The 16,948-nt window shown below is 45.8% G+C and overlaps 1 protein-coding gene across 1 annotated transcript in view; it reads right to left on the bottom strand.

Annotated features, from left to right (window-relative positions):
- The window catches only part of MSH5 (mutS homolog 5), a 247,417-nt gene that overhangs the window by 59,680 nt on the left and 170,789 nt on the right, over positions 1-16,948 (bottom strand). Inside the window, exon 13 of the mRNA XM_078786777.1 lies at positions 16,021-16,207. Within this exon, the coding sequence (XP_078642903.1) occupies positions 16,021-16,207 (187 nt within the window). The remainder of the gene's footprint in view (positions 1-16,020; positions 16,208-16,948) is intronic.

The raw sequence follows: 16,948 nt of genomic DNA on the forward strand, positions 1-16,948 counted from the left end.
ACGGGCCGACACTGTTGCGGCTGCATATCGACTACAGAAGAACTGCCACGTCTCCCCTGCGGCTATGGGAGACTGACGACGACAGCAGTAGGACTACTGGCGGCCGAGTTACGGCCATTGGCGACAGAGATACGACTGCCTGGCGACTGCATTACGACATACCACGATTCCATGGCAAGACAGGATGGTGTGAGGGTCTCCGTGGAGTGAGGTCCTGTGGTGCCGACAAGGATATGGCTTTATTGTTTGGACTTGGGACTTTTGGGAACTTTATTTTTGGGACTTTGGTCCTTTGGAAACGTTATTTATGGGACTTGGGACCAGTGGAAATAATTTGTTGGACTTTATTTCCATTCTCTCTCCCTGCAGAAAAGTTTGATTATTACATTACAATGATACATCTTTATTAACTTTGTTATTGTACATCAAACATCTTTATGCTTCATGTCATACATCATTGAAATGAATAAAGTGAAATGTAAAATAGAGAAATAAAGATTTAAAAAGTTGTGTGAATCGTCTCCAATCGCCGGCGGTCTTATTGCAGTCTTGCGGACGTCGGAGTAAACCGCCACCCGGCCCCAATGCAGTCGCCGCGATCTGCCATAGGTCGTAATCTAGCCGCCAGACTGTGGCCACGCTGCCGCCGTGCATCCGCAATGCAGTCGTCGTCGATCTTCGACAGTCGCCATCCCACTCAGGGCGTCGTCGCAATGCAGTCGCAATGTGGCCGCCTGCAGTCGCCATACTGCCGCCTGACCATATTTGACCGCCCGAAATCGGCAGTAGTTGCCGAAAAATCCGCCTATGTGTGACTTAGGCTTGAGCGATTACATCATACATTTATATTCTCTAATATAATTGTTGCATAGATCACGCTCTATAAATTTCAACTGATCAGACTAAGCGTTGTCCCTGCCGAATTATGTCATAATTATGGCACCAATGACGTCATCATTAACACCTATTCCCCATATCGAGTTCTTTTATAACACTGGTCAACAGCCAAATTGGTTCTGACTTATTTTCAACTGTTTCTAACTAATTTGGTGCCCACGAATCCGAATCTGACCTTAAAAGTTCGCTATCACGTGACCTTGACATAGTACATCATAACACACAACACAACAACATGCATTTTAAGGCCATTTTCACTGCTAGAGCATGGGTTAGCCATCGTAGTACATCATAAGTGTGGAAAAAATCTTTAGAGCATGCGAATTTCTTGATTAAGTCTCAATAAGTCTATTTATTGTCACAAAAATTAATATGAACTTAAAGTTTTTATTTACATCACATAAAAAATGTAAATCTCCAAAAATAATATGAACTTTATAAAATATCACAAAAAATAATATGAACTTAAAGTTTATATTTACATCACATAAAAAAATGTAAATCTCCAAAAATAATATGAACTTTATAAAATATCACAAAAAATAATATGAACTTAAAGTTTATATTTATATCACATAAAAAAATGTAAATCTCCAAAAATAATATGAACTTTATAAAATATCACAAAAAATAATATGAACTTTAAGTTTTTATTTACATCACATAAAAAAATGTAAATCTCCAAAAATAATAGGAACGTTATAAAATATCACAAAAAATAATATGAACTTAAAGTTTTTATTTACATCACATAAAAAATGTAAATCTCCAAAAATAATATGAACTTTATAAAATATCACAAAAAATAATATGAACTTAAAGTTTATATTTACATCACATAAAAAATGTAAATCTCCAAAAATAATATGAACGTTATAAAATATCACAAAAAATAATATGAACTTTAAGTTTTTGTTTACATCACATTAAAAGTGCTTCTGAACTTTACTTTTGCATTTGTCGGAGCAATCACTTTCACGCTGTAAAGTCCAACTGTAGTCGCCCATCATGTTTGGATTGAATCGGCCTTGATATCGAGTCTCCATGATGGCAATTTCCTGGTGAAACCTTTCTCCATGTTCATCACTGACGTCGCCAAGATTTTGTGGAAAGAAGTCCAGTTGAGAATGGAAGAAATGTATCTTGAGTGACATTCGAGCACCGAGCGCCTGGTAACTCTTCAACATCTTGTCCACAAGCTCTTCATAATTTGGTGCTCGAAAATTTCCAAGGTAATTGTTAGCAAGAGCCACAAAGCTATCCCAAGCAACGCTTTCCAGCTCAGATAGTCTCGTTACAAAATCCTGATTAGTGGGTACAAGACGAATTTGAGGACCATTGAAAACACCCGCCTTTACTTTGGCCTCAGATACAATGCCTTGGAACTTCATTAGCAAGTAGTGGAAGCCAGCACCATCTTGATCCATGGCCTTCACAAAGTTCTTCATCAAACCAAGTTTCAAATGAAGTGGTGGTAAGAATACCTTCTCAGGGTCAACAAGAGGTTTGTGAATTTCAAATGAAGTGGTATTCCTATGGTATACTGGTCCTCAAAAACTGGATGTGCTCGTGCAAATTGGATATCATAATCGAAATCTTCAGGTTCATGTTGGTTAGAATCACCTCAAAATATACGAGAACCATAAAACTTTTAAAATTTTGTTGGACAGTGTAATGAGCCACATTTCAATGTTTTCCATGGAGTGGTTTCGGAGATATAGAGGTGCAACGTTTTTCGATTTTTGTACCACGTGATGGTGACTGTACCACGTGAAATACGACGTCATAATTCTCATGAAAAAATTCTACAGGAGGAGTTGCTCCTATGGTCCAAATTTAGTGTCCATCGGACTAAGTTGCAGAGGAATTTTTTTTTTTCATACTGATCGGACGAACCATTATACTTGTCGAATTATGACCTCATAATGAAGGCACCAATGACATTATCATTAACATATTGTTACGGATACGGAGTACGGCCCTTCCCCCTTAGCAAGGGGTGGTTAGTCCCCTGTCTTGTTAAGCTGACCGTCTCCGCTCCTGGCACTTGTAACGCTATCCCGCGGGATGGAACGGATCAGGGTTATGGGTCCAGGGTTTATCCCGAATACCTTTATCCGTCCCTCCGCAGACTAGGGAGACAAGTACCGCTCGAACCCCGGTTTGGATAGTCTAGTTGCCGAGTGGTTTTTAGCAACCCGAAGTTCGAGTCATTAGCCTTCACTAAACCCGATCCTGAACGTTGGCCGAATCGCGCCACGTACACTCAATATTGAAACCACTAAAGCGACCGAATGAGAATGAAGAAGAAGAAGTACGGAGGAATAACAGGATTTATTAATTATTTACACAAGCCAAAGCAAAAAGAGCAGTCAAGGTTATATACAGAAAATGGAAGGAGCAGGAGGCAGTGAAATTAGCTTACCTATGCAAGCTTAATTAATAAACCCCAGGACAACGTGGAAGACGGACGAACATTCACACTTACACGGGGAAATGATGGCAGGAATGAATGGCTTGGGGTGGATGGCTTTGAGAGGCAAGGAAGGTTCAGCGGGGCCTGGGCACGGTCGGGCGAGAAGGCGCCGCCGTCAATAAGCCGAGCCGCGGCCGTGCGAACTCCCACGGTCCCAAACTGCGCGGGCGAAGTTCCTTTCTCCGCACTGCTGCCTCGCGCGCTCCTTGCGTTGCCTCGGTCCGTTTCTCCTGCAGCGCGGCACGTATCACGGCGCTTGGTCACACCTGCTCATCTCCAGTGCATCTCTTGGACTCAGAACTCATCTCTCCTCTCAGCTCATCCGCGTGGGGAGCGTCCCGCGGCGGGTTATATAGGCCCCGCCCTTCAACCTTTGCGAACCTCCCCCAAGCGTTCTCTCTCCGCCCTCTCAAGCCAAACCCCTCGTTCTGGGTTGGATGAGCGGGGCCGACTTACTCCTCCCCTCTATGACGAGGTGGAGACCCGCCTTTCTTCTTCGTGGTTACCTCGTGCGTAATGGAGTCAAATGCAGCAAAGTGGACGGGAGATGAAAATGCAGCAAAGTGGCTAAAGAGTCAATTGCAGCAAACCTGGCACTTGGAAGCTGCCATGGGGCATCGGAGGGGCCTACTCTTATTTAATTCGGTGCAATGAAGAGTCAAACTATTGGGAACACACATCCTTAACCTACATAGAATAAGGGACTAACTATTTAAAAGGATATATGGTGTCCTGTGTGTAGGTTTATGGAATTAACTAAGAGGACGAGCTTCGACCTTTCTTTACATTACGGAGGGTGCCATGTACACACAACAAAACCATAATTCTCACATTCTTTACATTTTCTCAAATTCGTTACACTTCTCAAATTCGTTACAATATCTTATTCCCCATGGGGAGTACTTCACAATGAGGCTTGTTTCGACTTTTTCCATTGAGAAGATTGGGAGATATAGAGATGTAACGTTTTTCCAAGATGGCGTCCAAACCACGTGACCTATAACGTCATAATTATGAAGAAAATAATTTTACAGGCGGTGGCGCTCCGATGGTAAAATTTTGTGTCAATCGGACCAACGTTTGCCGAGAAAATGAATTTTAAAAATGCAGACACGCACGCACGTACGCCACACCTATGCACCCGAATGCCTAACCCTGCTTTTTGCTTCACGAACGCAGGGTAACAAAGGCCAAACGAAATCACCCAGCTTGACCAAAGCCAAGGTGAACTTCACAGCTTTATTTCCAACTGAGGCAATTCTTCTCCCAACAAAGTGCTTTCTCTCTTTAATCAGTTCATCCCTTGTCACCTCCAGCTGTCCTGCACTACATCCTGGGAACTGGTGCATTGATGTACATGAAGAAACAATCACCAATAAGCATTGCACATTCTCCACTTCGAGTTTTAACCATCATCTTAGCAAAGACATCCTGTGAGCCAAGATAAACTGAAGGCAACAAAAAGCTGGAAACATTCTGATGAAGTGGAATATAAAGGGTGATGCAGACATCTACATGCATCTCGAGCAATTAAGCTTTTACCTTCTCATAAATACAAAATTATATGATCTGCCATGATCGTCGCACATATTACTGTCAACATACTTGGCAGACATTTGCCACATCTTCCCCAACCTGCGGCGATTGTAAGGAGAATGTGCCAGCAAATGGAGGCTCCTTAAGTGGCAATTTCAGAGGACATTGCCCACTTCTTTTTTGGAATGCGTAGAGACCTGTATTATTGTAAAACTGTCCACATGCTGAAGTGATTTGTCTGTGCACATCATAGGCGATGGCCTTGATGTCAATGGGACGGCCCGAAAGTCACCTTGGATTTGCCTTACAATTGTGTCTATGTCACATGAGATTTACCCACGAATGACTTCTTTCGCTCGACTATCACGTCGGTGCTGAGTAAAGCATGTTCTATTCCTTGAGCAAATCACCCAATGATTTACCAGGAACTTTTGATCATGCTCTCCAGAGGGGACTTCAGTACACCAGATGGTCTTTCAATTCAGAAAGGATCAGAAGGGTTAATAAAGTTGTCTGCTTCTCAGCCAGCTATGTTTCGTTTTTGCACTCATCTCTTAATAATGAAGAAACACTTAAAAGTTTATCGTATCCAGATCCGGATCTTCACAGGAACCGAATACATTCATCCTTGTCATACACGTAACCTGTCCACAATGTTTTGTCTGAATCTATCCATAACCTTTTGAGATATCCTGCTTACAAACAAACAATTGTAAGCTGGTCAAACAAGTGGAACATGTCTTTCAATCATGACAAATGTCACACTCGCACTACGTCTCTCCGAAAAGACCGTCTGGAAAACCCTCCCAATCTACTTTCTCAACCATACTCTCGAAGAAGTTCTGTCACTCAAGATTTTGGGTCTCACTATCTGCCATGATATTTCCTGGGAAAACCACATTTCCAAGCTGGCATCCAAAGCCAGTCGCCGACTGGGCATCCTCTGTCATGCAAAGTCCTTTCTGGGCACTTCTGAGCTCCTCACCACAAACAAAGCTTCAATCTGCAACTTCATGGAGTACTGCTCTCCCCTCTGGGCTAGTGCTCCATCCAGCTCGGCTTCACGCTGAAGAAACCAAAGCTTTTAGAATTATTGGTATCTCCCGCAATGAAGAGCCCCTGATTATGAGGGCCTTTCACTCGCTCACCTCAGGCAGGTTAATGGTCTTTCTATCTTCTATCGACTTCTCTCTGGCCTTGCTCCCCCTGCTCGGTCTGTGATCTGTCCCCCCAAATATTCCTGCAGGACACACAATGTCAGCCAGCAACCCTCTTCTGGTGAAACTGTCAAAATCAAGACTCTGCTCACCTTCACTCTTTCATTCCTCTTTTTTCCCCAGCTCTGGAACAAACTCCCACACTCTCTTCAATCCCACTTCTCCCTCCAGGTCTTTAAAACAGCTGTTCACCACCATCTCTTATCTTCCCCCATCCAAAACCTTGATCTTTTCTGCCCCCGTTAAAACACCCCAAACCTACATCCTTCAAATTCCCTGTTTTTATTCCTGAAAGCCCCTGTAGTGTCCATCTTGTTTATCCCGTGTACCCCATCCCAGTCCTCTCTCTTCCACAGATCTCCCAATGTCCGTGTTCCCTACTGTTGTGATTCCTTCTCTCTCCCCATCTTGTCTCCTGCTCCCTATTATGTTGTATGTGTTAGCTTTTATACGAACCTCGACTAAGTATACAAAAACAAGACCGAAAGTCTAACAGCGGCGGAAGCCGGGCTTGTAAAATATTATAAACCACAAACACACGTGATTAGCTTTTTAAACAGTCGCTAATGCTGTTTATAACATAAAAAAAAGAAATTTGGAGGAATCCAGACATCCGTGAAGGAAGTTTTACTTACAGAACTGAGGGAAGATCTACTGTAATGTAGATTATACCCCACAAGGGTTGGGTACGTACCGTTTTGTCGGAAGACAATGCCGATGCCTTCAGTATTTGATGGTCATTTTAACAATCAGTTTGTTTGTGTTTCACACTGAATGAAAAACGTAAAGGTAAGCATGGCAATTGTGATATATGACAGGTTCGACGATATGATCGGCATGAATGGCATATAAATCAAAATGGCGGTTTGTGGAGAGTCAGCCGCCATACCGCCGTAATGACATCAGACATAATCACATTACCCTGTCATGTGACCAGATCCTCAGCTCTGATGGGTATACGTTTGAGGGGACATACATACATACAGACGGACAAACACTTTTCTAGACGGCTTTGCCGTTAAAAAACAACACAACAACCCCCTGAACACCACCACCCAGTCATTCACAATAGACAACTGCATCTCCTTCCTTTCATTCTTCCAACGCAAAATTGAAAACATCTACAACAGCTTGACCACCGCCGCACCCGCTCCCCCTCAAACCACCTGCCCCCCCTTATCCTGCCATCCCCTGTCTCAATTCTCCCCAGTCTCCCCTACTGACCTCTCTGAACTCCTCATCGGAATGAAAACTGCCACCTGCACTCTTGACCCCATCCCCTCCAGCTTTGTCAAGGCCTCCCTTCCTGCTCTTTCTCCACTTATCATTGCAACAATAAACTCCTCCCTGTCTACAGGCATCGTCCCACCATCCCTCAAAATTGCTGCTGTTACCCCCATTCTGAAAAAACCTGGACTAAACCCTGACACCCTAAATAACTTCAGACCCATCTCCAACCTACCCTTTCTGTCAAAGGTTTTGGAACGCGCTGTAGCCACTCAACTCAAGCATCACCTCTCTGCCAATAACCTGTATGAAACATTCCAATCCGGATTCCGGTCCAACCACAGTACTGAAACTGCTCTCCTCAAAATCACCAACGACCTTCTCCTCTCCTCTGATGCTGGCAACCTCAACATTCTCATCCTCCTCGACCTCAGCGCTGCCTTTGACACCATCGATCACACCATCCTCCTCACCCGACTTGAAACCACCTTTAACATTACCGGCACTGCCCTCTCTTGGATTAAATCATACCTCTCTGACAGACGTCAGTTCATCTCCATCAATAACTGCAAATCCCCCACTGCTCCCCTCCCCCAAGGTGTCCCCCAAGGTTCAGTTCTTGGCCCCCTCCTCTTTATCCTTTACCTGTCCCCCCTCGGTCACTTAATCCGCCGTCATGGTCTCCAATTCCACTGCTTCGCCGATGACATCCAGCTTTTCATCTCCACCAAGTCCATCTCCACCGCCACCCACTCTATCCTGACAAACTGCATCACTGAAATAAAATCCTGGCTTCAAATCAACTTCCTCAAACTTAACTGTGATAAATCTGAAATAATCATCATTGGCCCAAAAACGCTCACCAAGTCCACCCATAACTTTGCCCTCAACATCGACGGTTTCCCAGTGTCCACCTCCCCTCACATCCGGAATCTTGGCATCATCTTTGACCAAACCCTCTCCTTCGACAAATACACTAAACAGATCACAAAGACAGCCTTCTTCCACCTGAAAAACATCGCCCGTCTCCGTCCATCCCTCTCCTCTGTGGCTGCAGAAACCCTCATCCACGCCTTCATCACTTCCCGTCTGTACTACTGCAATAGCCTCCTTTATGGTTCACCCTCAACAATCACCAATAAACTCCAATACATTCAGAACTCCGCTGCCCGTCTACTCACCCATTCCCGGACCCGTGACCACATCACCCCCGTCCTTTACAAGCTTCACTGGCTCCCCATCTCCCAGAGAATCCAGTACAAAATCCTCCTCTTGACCTACAAAGCCCTCCATAACCTGGCCCCATCCTACCTGGCTGACCTCCTCTCCAGACACACTCCCACCCGCAACCTCCGCTCTGCTGGTACCAACCTCCTGACCCCCCCCCCATCCGGACCAAATTTAGATCCTGGGGGGACAGGGCCTTCTCCATCGCTGCTCCCACCCTCTGGAACTCGCTACCTCACACCATCAGAGACTCCTCCTCACTCACCACATTCAAAACATCACTCAAGACCCACCTGTTCAACACTGCATTCAACATTTAACCCACAGCATCTAACCCCTGACTATCTCCTCTCCTTCTCCCTCCTTTGTGCTTTGAATATTTCCCTATTGATTCTTCTTTTTTTGCAATTGTCTTTATGTTTTGCTATGCGTTATGTTTTGCACTCTGTCAAAGCGTCTTTGGGCTTCCTGAAAAGCGCTATATAAAATAAATGCATTATTATTATTATTATTAACAACAACATGCATTTTAAGGCCATTTTCCCTGCTAGAGCGGGGGTTAGCCTGCCGTTAAAAAAAACCAACAAAAAAAAACCAGAGACAAACAAACAGGGGTGAAAACATAACCTCCACCCACCTTTGCTGGTGGACGTAAAGCTCGTTTATCTATCTTTACCTCCATCACTGAAGGTGGACAGACATTATTGCTATGTTTGTGGGGGGTAGGCTATACCTTAGTCCAGGTAGAATTGCATAGGTAGTGTGCTCCAACTGTTGTGAAGAAGAAGAAACCCCATGTATCATAAGTAGGGATCCGGGAGACCGTATGTCGTGTAAGAGCGTATCTTTGTTCCCATCATGAGGGGTGGGGTTATGTTAATTAGTTAGGGATTATAGGTAATTAATCCCCTGTATGTAATGGCCTCTGTTATTTTTCCTCTGTTCCTTATGACACCAGCAGCACACACACATCTAGACAGAAATCACGCATTTATAACACAAAATAAAAGCGACCGGAACAAGACATTGAACAATACCGCTGGCACTGCCAGCCACGACATCACCACATCAAGCAGGCAGGGCTGTAAGGCCACGTCCCGAAGGGCAGCGATTGGTCAGGACACGAAGAGCGATGAGATGGCATTAGCTGATAGGAGCGGACACGCAGACATCGTCAGGATGACGTCAGAGCCTTGAGTACAAAGGAGTTGGAGGGCAGACAATTTGTCTCCCTTGGGTCCTGGAGGTGTTGGTGGAAGGCGGACGCATTTGTGTGCTCTCGTTTTCTGGGTTTGGTGGTGAGCGGTCGTCTCCCCGACATTTTGGTCTCCTCTTGGCTGTCGCTGATTTTCGGGATTCAATAACGAACAGTGGAAGTTCACGAGTTTTCTTGACTTCCTCGCATCTTCTGGTTTTGATGGTGAACGGTCACAATTTCATATCTCACTCTGCTTTGGGATTTCATGGCGAGTGGTCGGAGTTCATAGTGCTCCTGTGCGAGGGGAATTAATTGATGAGCGGGGGCGAGTGGAACGGGCGCGGCCTGCTGACTTCGTGCTCGGCAGCAAGAGACGCGGACTACACAGGAGGCCTAGTTCCCGCTCGCAGCAGTGCAGCCTGTGGTTCCCGCACAAGGACGTGGAGGCCTGTGACGATCCCGGACGATTCCTGACGAGGTTCAAGAGCCGCTCAGAGCTAGGTGCCCACAAACTAACACATTTGTTTTCAGTTATTTTTTCCCTTTGTCTGTATATGGGTCTGAGTGGGGACGTCCCATTTAGGATACTAGTACACCCACAGACTCCGGGAGGGGCAGGAAGGGTCATTCCCCTTTGGGGTATATCGATTACAGTCGATCTATGGGTGGGTCTCAAGAACATTGGGTGTGTTCATTTACCAATTTTCTTGCGAAGAGATCGCCAAGTGTGTTAAGTATTTGAGCAAGCACTCCATTCAAATCCGTTAAGGAACGGCTGGCTTGGCAAGCGCTAGCTAGCTGCTTGGTAAAGGAGCACAACCAGAGCTTCTCCCTTTCAGTTTTGTATGAAACAGCAGGAGCGAGTTTCAAAAGTTTGCTCTGAAAAATGCCACGGTAGCGGCAGAAAGGGCCATGTTATTAACCCAACATTTGTGGGTTATATAGAGTACAGTAGATCTTCGCTCAGTTCTGCAAGTAAGCCTTACTTCACGGATGTCGGAATTCCTCCACATTTGCGACTGTTTAAAAAGCTAAGCATACGTGTTTGTGGTGTATACTATTTTTACTTCCCGTAGAAGCTTTTGCTCCCACAGAAAGGCCATTACAACTATAAGCTATTTATACACGCTATTGAAGGAGCTGTGCTCCAACGCGAGTCGAAAGAATTGACGCGACCAAAGACGGAATTCGTCCGAGTTGCTTTATTGAAACAAAACAGCTCAGGTATTCTGACAAGCCCGTTTATCGGGCAGCAATATATATACACATTTATGCCGGGGCGTTTGCCCGGGAAAACCGAGACCGGGCATGCCCGGGTATCAAGGGCGAGTCCTGGAAAGGCGAGTCTGGACATGCCCGGGCGTCCTGGACGCGGCCTGGCAAGTCGAGGCTGGGCGTGCCCGAGCGCTCTGGGCGAGCCCTGGAAAGGCGAGTCTGGACATGCCTGGGCGTCCTGGACGCGGCCTGGCAAGTCGAGGCTGGGCGTGCCCGGGCGCTCTGGGCGAGCCCTGGAAAGGCGAGAGCGGGCATGCCCGGGAAAGACGAGACCGGGCGTGCCCGGGAGGTTCAGGCGTGCCCGGGAACAGCGAGTCCGGGCATGCCCAGGAGAGGCGCGTCTGGGCCCGTCCGGACGAGCCCGGCATGGCGATCGCGCCCTGGCCGCGTCCTGGCAGGTGCAAGGCGATTGTGTACATTCAGCGGGAACCGCTACACTATCACTGCAGGAAAAACGCCTTGGGGAATTGGGACATTATTAGTATTTATATTGTTTTGTAATGACATTAACAATATGCGATTATCATTAATTTTGTTGTTAAAAGCATGTGGGGAGGTGGGGGTTGGGGGCGGGGGAGAGGTATAAAACGCATGGACACTGCCAGAACTTCCAGGAAAGAAAGAAGTCGGTATTTCAAAAGAAGTAGATCTGTGGTGAATTAACGGGGGTAGAAGAGATCAAGGTTTTGGATGGGGGAAGATAAGAGATTGTGGTGAACAGCTGTTTTAAAGATCTGGAGGGAGGAGTGGGATTGAGGGAGTTTGTTCCAGAGGCGGGAGTAAAGAGGAATGAAGGAGTGAAGGTGAGCAGAGAGTCTTGATTTTTGGCAATTTCACCAGAAGAGGGTTGCTGGCAGATCTTGTGCGACCTGTAGGAATATTTGGGGGACAGAGCACAGATAGAGCTGGGGGAGCTAGGCCGGATATGATTCGGTAGAAGACAGAAAGACCACCTACCTGCCTGCGGTGAGTGAGTGAAAGGCCCTCGGAGTTAGCTTCATCACGGAGATTCCAATGATTCTGAAAGCTTTGGTTTCAACAGCGTGAAGACGAGCTAGGTGTGAGGCAGGAGCACCAGCCCAGAGGGGAGAACAGTATTCCATTGAGCTACGGATGAAAGGCTTGTATGTGGTGAGGAGCTCAGGTGTGCCAAGGAAGGACTTCACACGACGGAGGATGCCCAGTCGGTGACTGGCTTTGGAGGCCAGCTTGGAAATGTGGTTTTCCCAGGAAAGGTTATGGCAGATCATGAGACTCAAAAACTTGAGTGACAGAACTTATTGGAGAGGATTGTTCAGAAAGTATATGGGAGGGCTGTCCAGTCGGTCTTTTCGGAGAGACATAGTAAGAGTGAGAGATTTGTCAGGATTGAAAGACATGTTCTACATGTTTGACCAGTCTGTGATTTTGTCTAGGGCTGCAGACTGCCGATCTGAGGGATGAGGAATGGAGCGGCAGAGAGTGGAGTCATCAGCAAAGAGATAGAGAGGATTTTCAAGAGTCAGAGAGATCATTGATGAAGACCAGAAAAAGCACAGGGCCCAGAACACTGCCTTGGGGAACTCCAGCCTGAACAGGAAGGGGAGATGAGAGAAACCCATTCAGGGCCACATGTTGACTCCGACCAGAGAGGAAGTCCGCAAGCCACGTGTGGAGATTTCCATGGATACCATTGGAGGAGAGTTTGTTGAGCAGAGCGGGGCGCCAGACCATATCGAAGGCCCGTGATATGTCAAGGGAGACAGCTCTAATTTCCTGTTTGGCATTGAGGACCTCCAGTCATTGTTGAGACAGCAGAAGCAGCATGTCCAGAGTAGAGTGATCTGGTCTGAAACAAAATTGATGATCAAATTGATTTTGAATCCGTGTCGGCTTGGAGTTAATTATTTCAGGATCGAAGACTGCCGGTGAGATCCGTGAAGGTAAGTTTGTTATTCCCTCGCATGTAATGAAGGTTCGCCATTGGATTGAACGCCTTGAGGTTAAAGCTCGTTTGGTCATACGTGTCGCCCTGTGGTGTTCACTTCAGGGTAGACACACGTCATTATGTTTTCACCCCTGTCTGTAAGCAGGATATCTCAAAAAGTTATCGATCGATTCGGATGAAACTTGGTGGACAGGTTTGGTGTGTGACAAGGATGCATTGATTCCGTTTTGGTGAAGATCTAGAACTGGATATGAGAATCTTTCGTGATTTTTCATCATGGGGCCACAAACGATACACAGCATGATATTTCAAAACGTTGTGGCTGTATTTTGATAAAAACTAGGTTGACGAGTTGGTTAGGTGACAATAACAAGCTGATTCGATTTTGGTTTAAGTCTGAATCCAGAAAGCCTGGCGTTGGCTTCGCGGTCAGGGTGCCGGCTTGGGATCCTAGGATCCTGGGTTCGAATCCCGGTCGATCGCTGAATTAATGCCAGGGGGGTTGACTCAGCCTGTCATCCTTCCGAGGTCGGCAAATTGAGTACCAGCTTGCTGGGATGAATGATCATGGTGTGCACCCCGATTCAGAATAGGCACACTGTATCCCTGCGCATCGTAAGAGCGTGACCAAGGGTTGGCGTCAGGAAGGGCATCCGGCCATAAAAACATTGCCTCAAACAGGGAACCATGATTGTCATGGGGCCCGCAAGGCTAACCCCCGCTCTAGCGGGGAAAATGGCCTTAAAACGATCATTCATTCATCCATTCATTCATTCTGAATCCAGATCTGACCTATCAGTGGGATACAAAACTTAAACTGTTCAGCCTGGTGGAGGCATGCGCGATACAGAGTGCCGTTCTAGTTAAATATTGTTTCAGGAACACTGTGAGGCAGTTTACTTTACTGGATTGGAATTTATCAAGAAAATTCTGCTGAGATGTCAAGCTCATGCGAGTTCATTAATATTGACCAAAGTCATTGCATACTGTCGCGCGAATGCCCTCGGTTAATACCACGGGATCGCGGATGGCCAAACGAACTTTAATGGAGGCGTTTATTCAATGATGGATTTGACTAGGCAGCACGGGAGGAAGAAGGAAGAGGAAGAAGCGTGAAAGCTCTTATCTGTAGCGATCTCACCGGCAGCTCTGATCCTGTAGGGAATGAACTCAAATGAACACGGGGGTAAAATGTACAAAAATAAACAGGTTTATTTTACAGAACCCGATACAAAGAAACGCGACGGAAGAACTAATTCTAAATTGGGACGTCCCCACACAGATTTCAAATACGAGACAAAGGGAGAATGAATAAAATAAATGTCCCGTCGTGTATTTGTGAATGCGAGCTTGTCTGTCTGGCAGTGTAGCGTCGGGTCGATGTTCGAGTGCGTCGTCTGACGCAGCTCCGGTTGGCGCGAACTGCCCGGTCCTTGGCGCGGAGTGGCCCTCGGCGCGCCCGCTCATCAGCGCTCCAACGCAGGCCCTGCTCGTCATTCGTCATTCACACACCAACGCAAGGCAGAGAATCAACGGCGTTCCTTCTCTCCACCGACTTTCGAACTGCTCGTTCCTCCACCAGTTCCAAAGCAAGGGAAAGCCCAGCGCGAAGGGACAGTCAGGAGCAAGAGGCCAAGGGAAGAGAAGCGCGGGAAGACACCACAAGGAAGAGAGACCGAAGAGCCAGCCAGCGAAGAGACAGCCAAGAGCCACAATGCCGGCGAGCGAGTCGTTTTGTCACTCGCAGTGTGACATCAGCCCTTTCTCTCTCCCAACCAGTGCCTCGTTTATTTGTGGTCTTTCGCGCCTTCTGACGTCACCTGCGCTTGTACTCCAACCAGCGACCTGCTTCTAAGTAGTCGTTTTGCGCCTCCCGCACTGATTGGCCGAGGTGTCAACGGTCGGTGGCCAATCAGTGTGCTGCTTCCTTCCACCTTCCTTTCACCAATCAGTGGCCAGCTTCTTACCCCAACCAATCACACATTCTCCTGGGCATGGCTTTTGCTTGTTGGTTCTTCCAAAGTCATTGTGGCGGCGGGGAAATTATTTAATGTGTGGTGCACTAATGGGCCCATCTAATGTCTACGGGATGTATTGCCATAAGGGACACTGGGATGCTCACGAGGGAACGACACACAAGGGAATTTTACCCATAATCCCTGTACTAATTAGCATGCCCCACCCCCTCATGGTTGGGGACAAAGATACGAGCTTAATCTAACATTCGGGCTACAGAACTTATTACATCTAGATTCCCTATCACGACAGTCGAGCACCTACCTATGCAGATCTACCTGGATCTAGATATTTCTCTACCCCTAATTCATAACAATACCATTATTCGTTCCCTTTCTCTGCCACAAATATAGATATTCATTCATGTCATTTGCATGCAACACGTGCCTGCTGTTTTACATAATTTCTGGGAACATGGCTGTGTTACTGATACAGTGATACAGTGTTCCTTGTAGGTTAGGGCAGGAATTTGGAATTTCCCCAAGGTGCTGGTGATGACTTGCCCACTCTTGGTCAAAATAACATGGTGGGATCTTGAATGTCTCATAACTAATGCTGACAGGTGGGTTCCAAGCTTAACTTCCATCTTAGGGATTGTGCAATCATTGATGCAACTGCTGTGACCTTGTCTGCAAAGTAGTGATGTGACAGTTTATAGATGTGCGGAAATTAAAACGCAGACGAGACAGCTCAAAGTTACGCTACCACGGCTCCATCCTGTCTGATCAATATAAAGATAATATCCTAGAAAAGCAAAACAAAGAGGAATATAAATCAGTTGTCCTGGCATCACGAACATAGTAGGGGCAATAAATGTGTATAATTTGTAAGAATGTAATCAAACTCCTACAATTTGTAAGAACTATACCTGGAACAATAAATTCTGAATGCAATTGTACTGTACCTAATGTCATATTTGATGAAACCTCCAGTGAATAGTGTAGATAATGAGGGTAAAATCACAAAACTTGAAAGAGCAATAAAATAGAGATATTAGAATGATAATCACTGGAAGGAATGATACCTGCCACCCTTGATGCGAATTACTGGCTCTAAAGTGAAGCAGGGGCGTATATAGCCATATTCGCAGGCAGCTGCAGCAAGTGCAAGCAGGCAGTCGAGCTCAGCAACCAGGTTCAGAGCTTGATACAGAATACCAGTTCGGGGTTCCACTTCAAAATAGATCTTCATCATGATCTCAAACTCATGGTCTGAGCACAAAAACAAAGGGTAACAAGAAAGAGCAATCAGAGATTGCAGACCCTTGCCATGACGTGTTTTAGTGATTTTTAAGGCTTTGTGTTAAAATAAATACGGCGGCCGAACCACGTGACCGACGACGTCATCATTATTTTTTTTTCACCACCAATTTGTCCCTAGATGACACTGAAGATATTTCATCTTGATCGGATGACGTTTTGTACTTGTCGAATTATGACGTCATAATGGCATAACCTATGATATCATTAACATATGTTATTCCACATGGAGAGTTCTTTACAATGAGCCATGTCTCAATTTTTTCTATGCAGCGCTTTTGGCGATATAGAGGTGCAGATTATTTCTAAGATGGCACCCGTACCACGTGACCTATGACGTCATAATTATCATTAAAATTCTACAGGAGGAGGTACACCTTTGGTGAAAATTTCCTGTCAATCCGACCAACGGTTGCAGAGAAAATAATATTTATTCTGCGCAGACAAACAAACAGACAAATTAAAAATCATTCATAGAGCGACTTGGCAAAAGAGAACAAAGTAGAATGGTACTCAGTAGAGCATCATTTTGACCTCAAAAATAATTGATGGTTGAATTCAGTGACCTGATATGCAAATAGCGTTCAAATTTTAAGTTAATCGGATGAAAATTGACAATTTTAGAAATCTGGCCTATGTTGACCTTTTGTCCTCTGTTGATCTCAAAAATAGTTGGTGGTTGAATTCAGTTAG

Source organism: Myxine glutinosa, chromosome 1, assembly GCF_964187855.1.
Source record: "Myxine glutinosa chromosome 1, kmMyxGlut1.1, whole genome shotgun sequence".
NCBI classification, from domain to species: Eukaryota; Metazoa; Chordata; class Myxini; order Myxiniformes; family Myxinidae; genus Myxine; species Myxine glutinosa.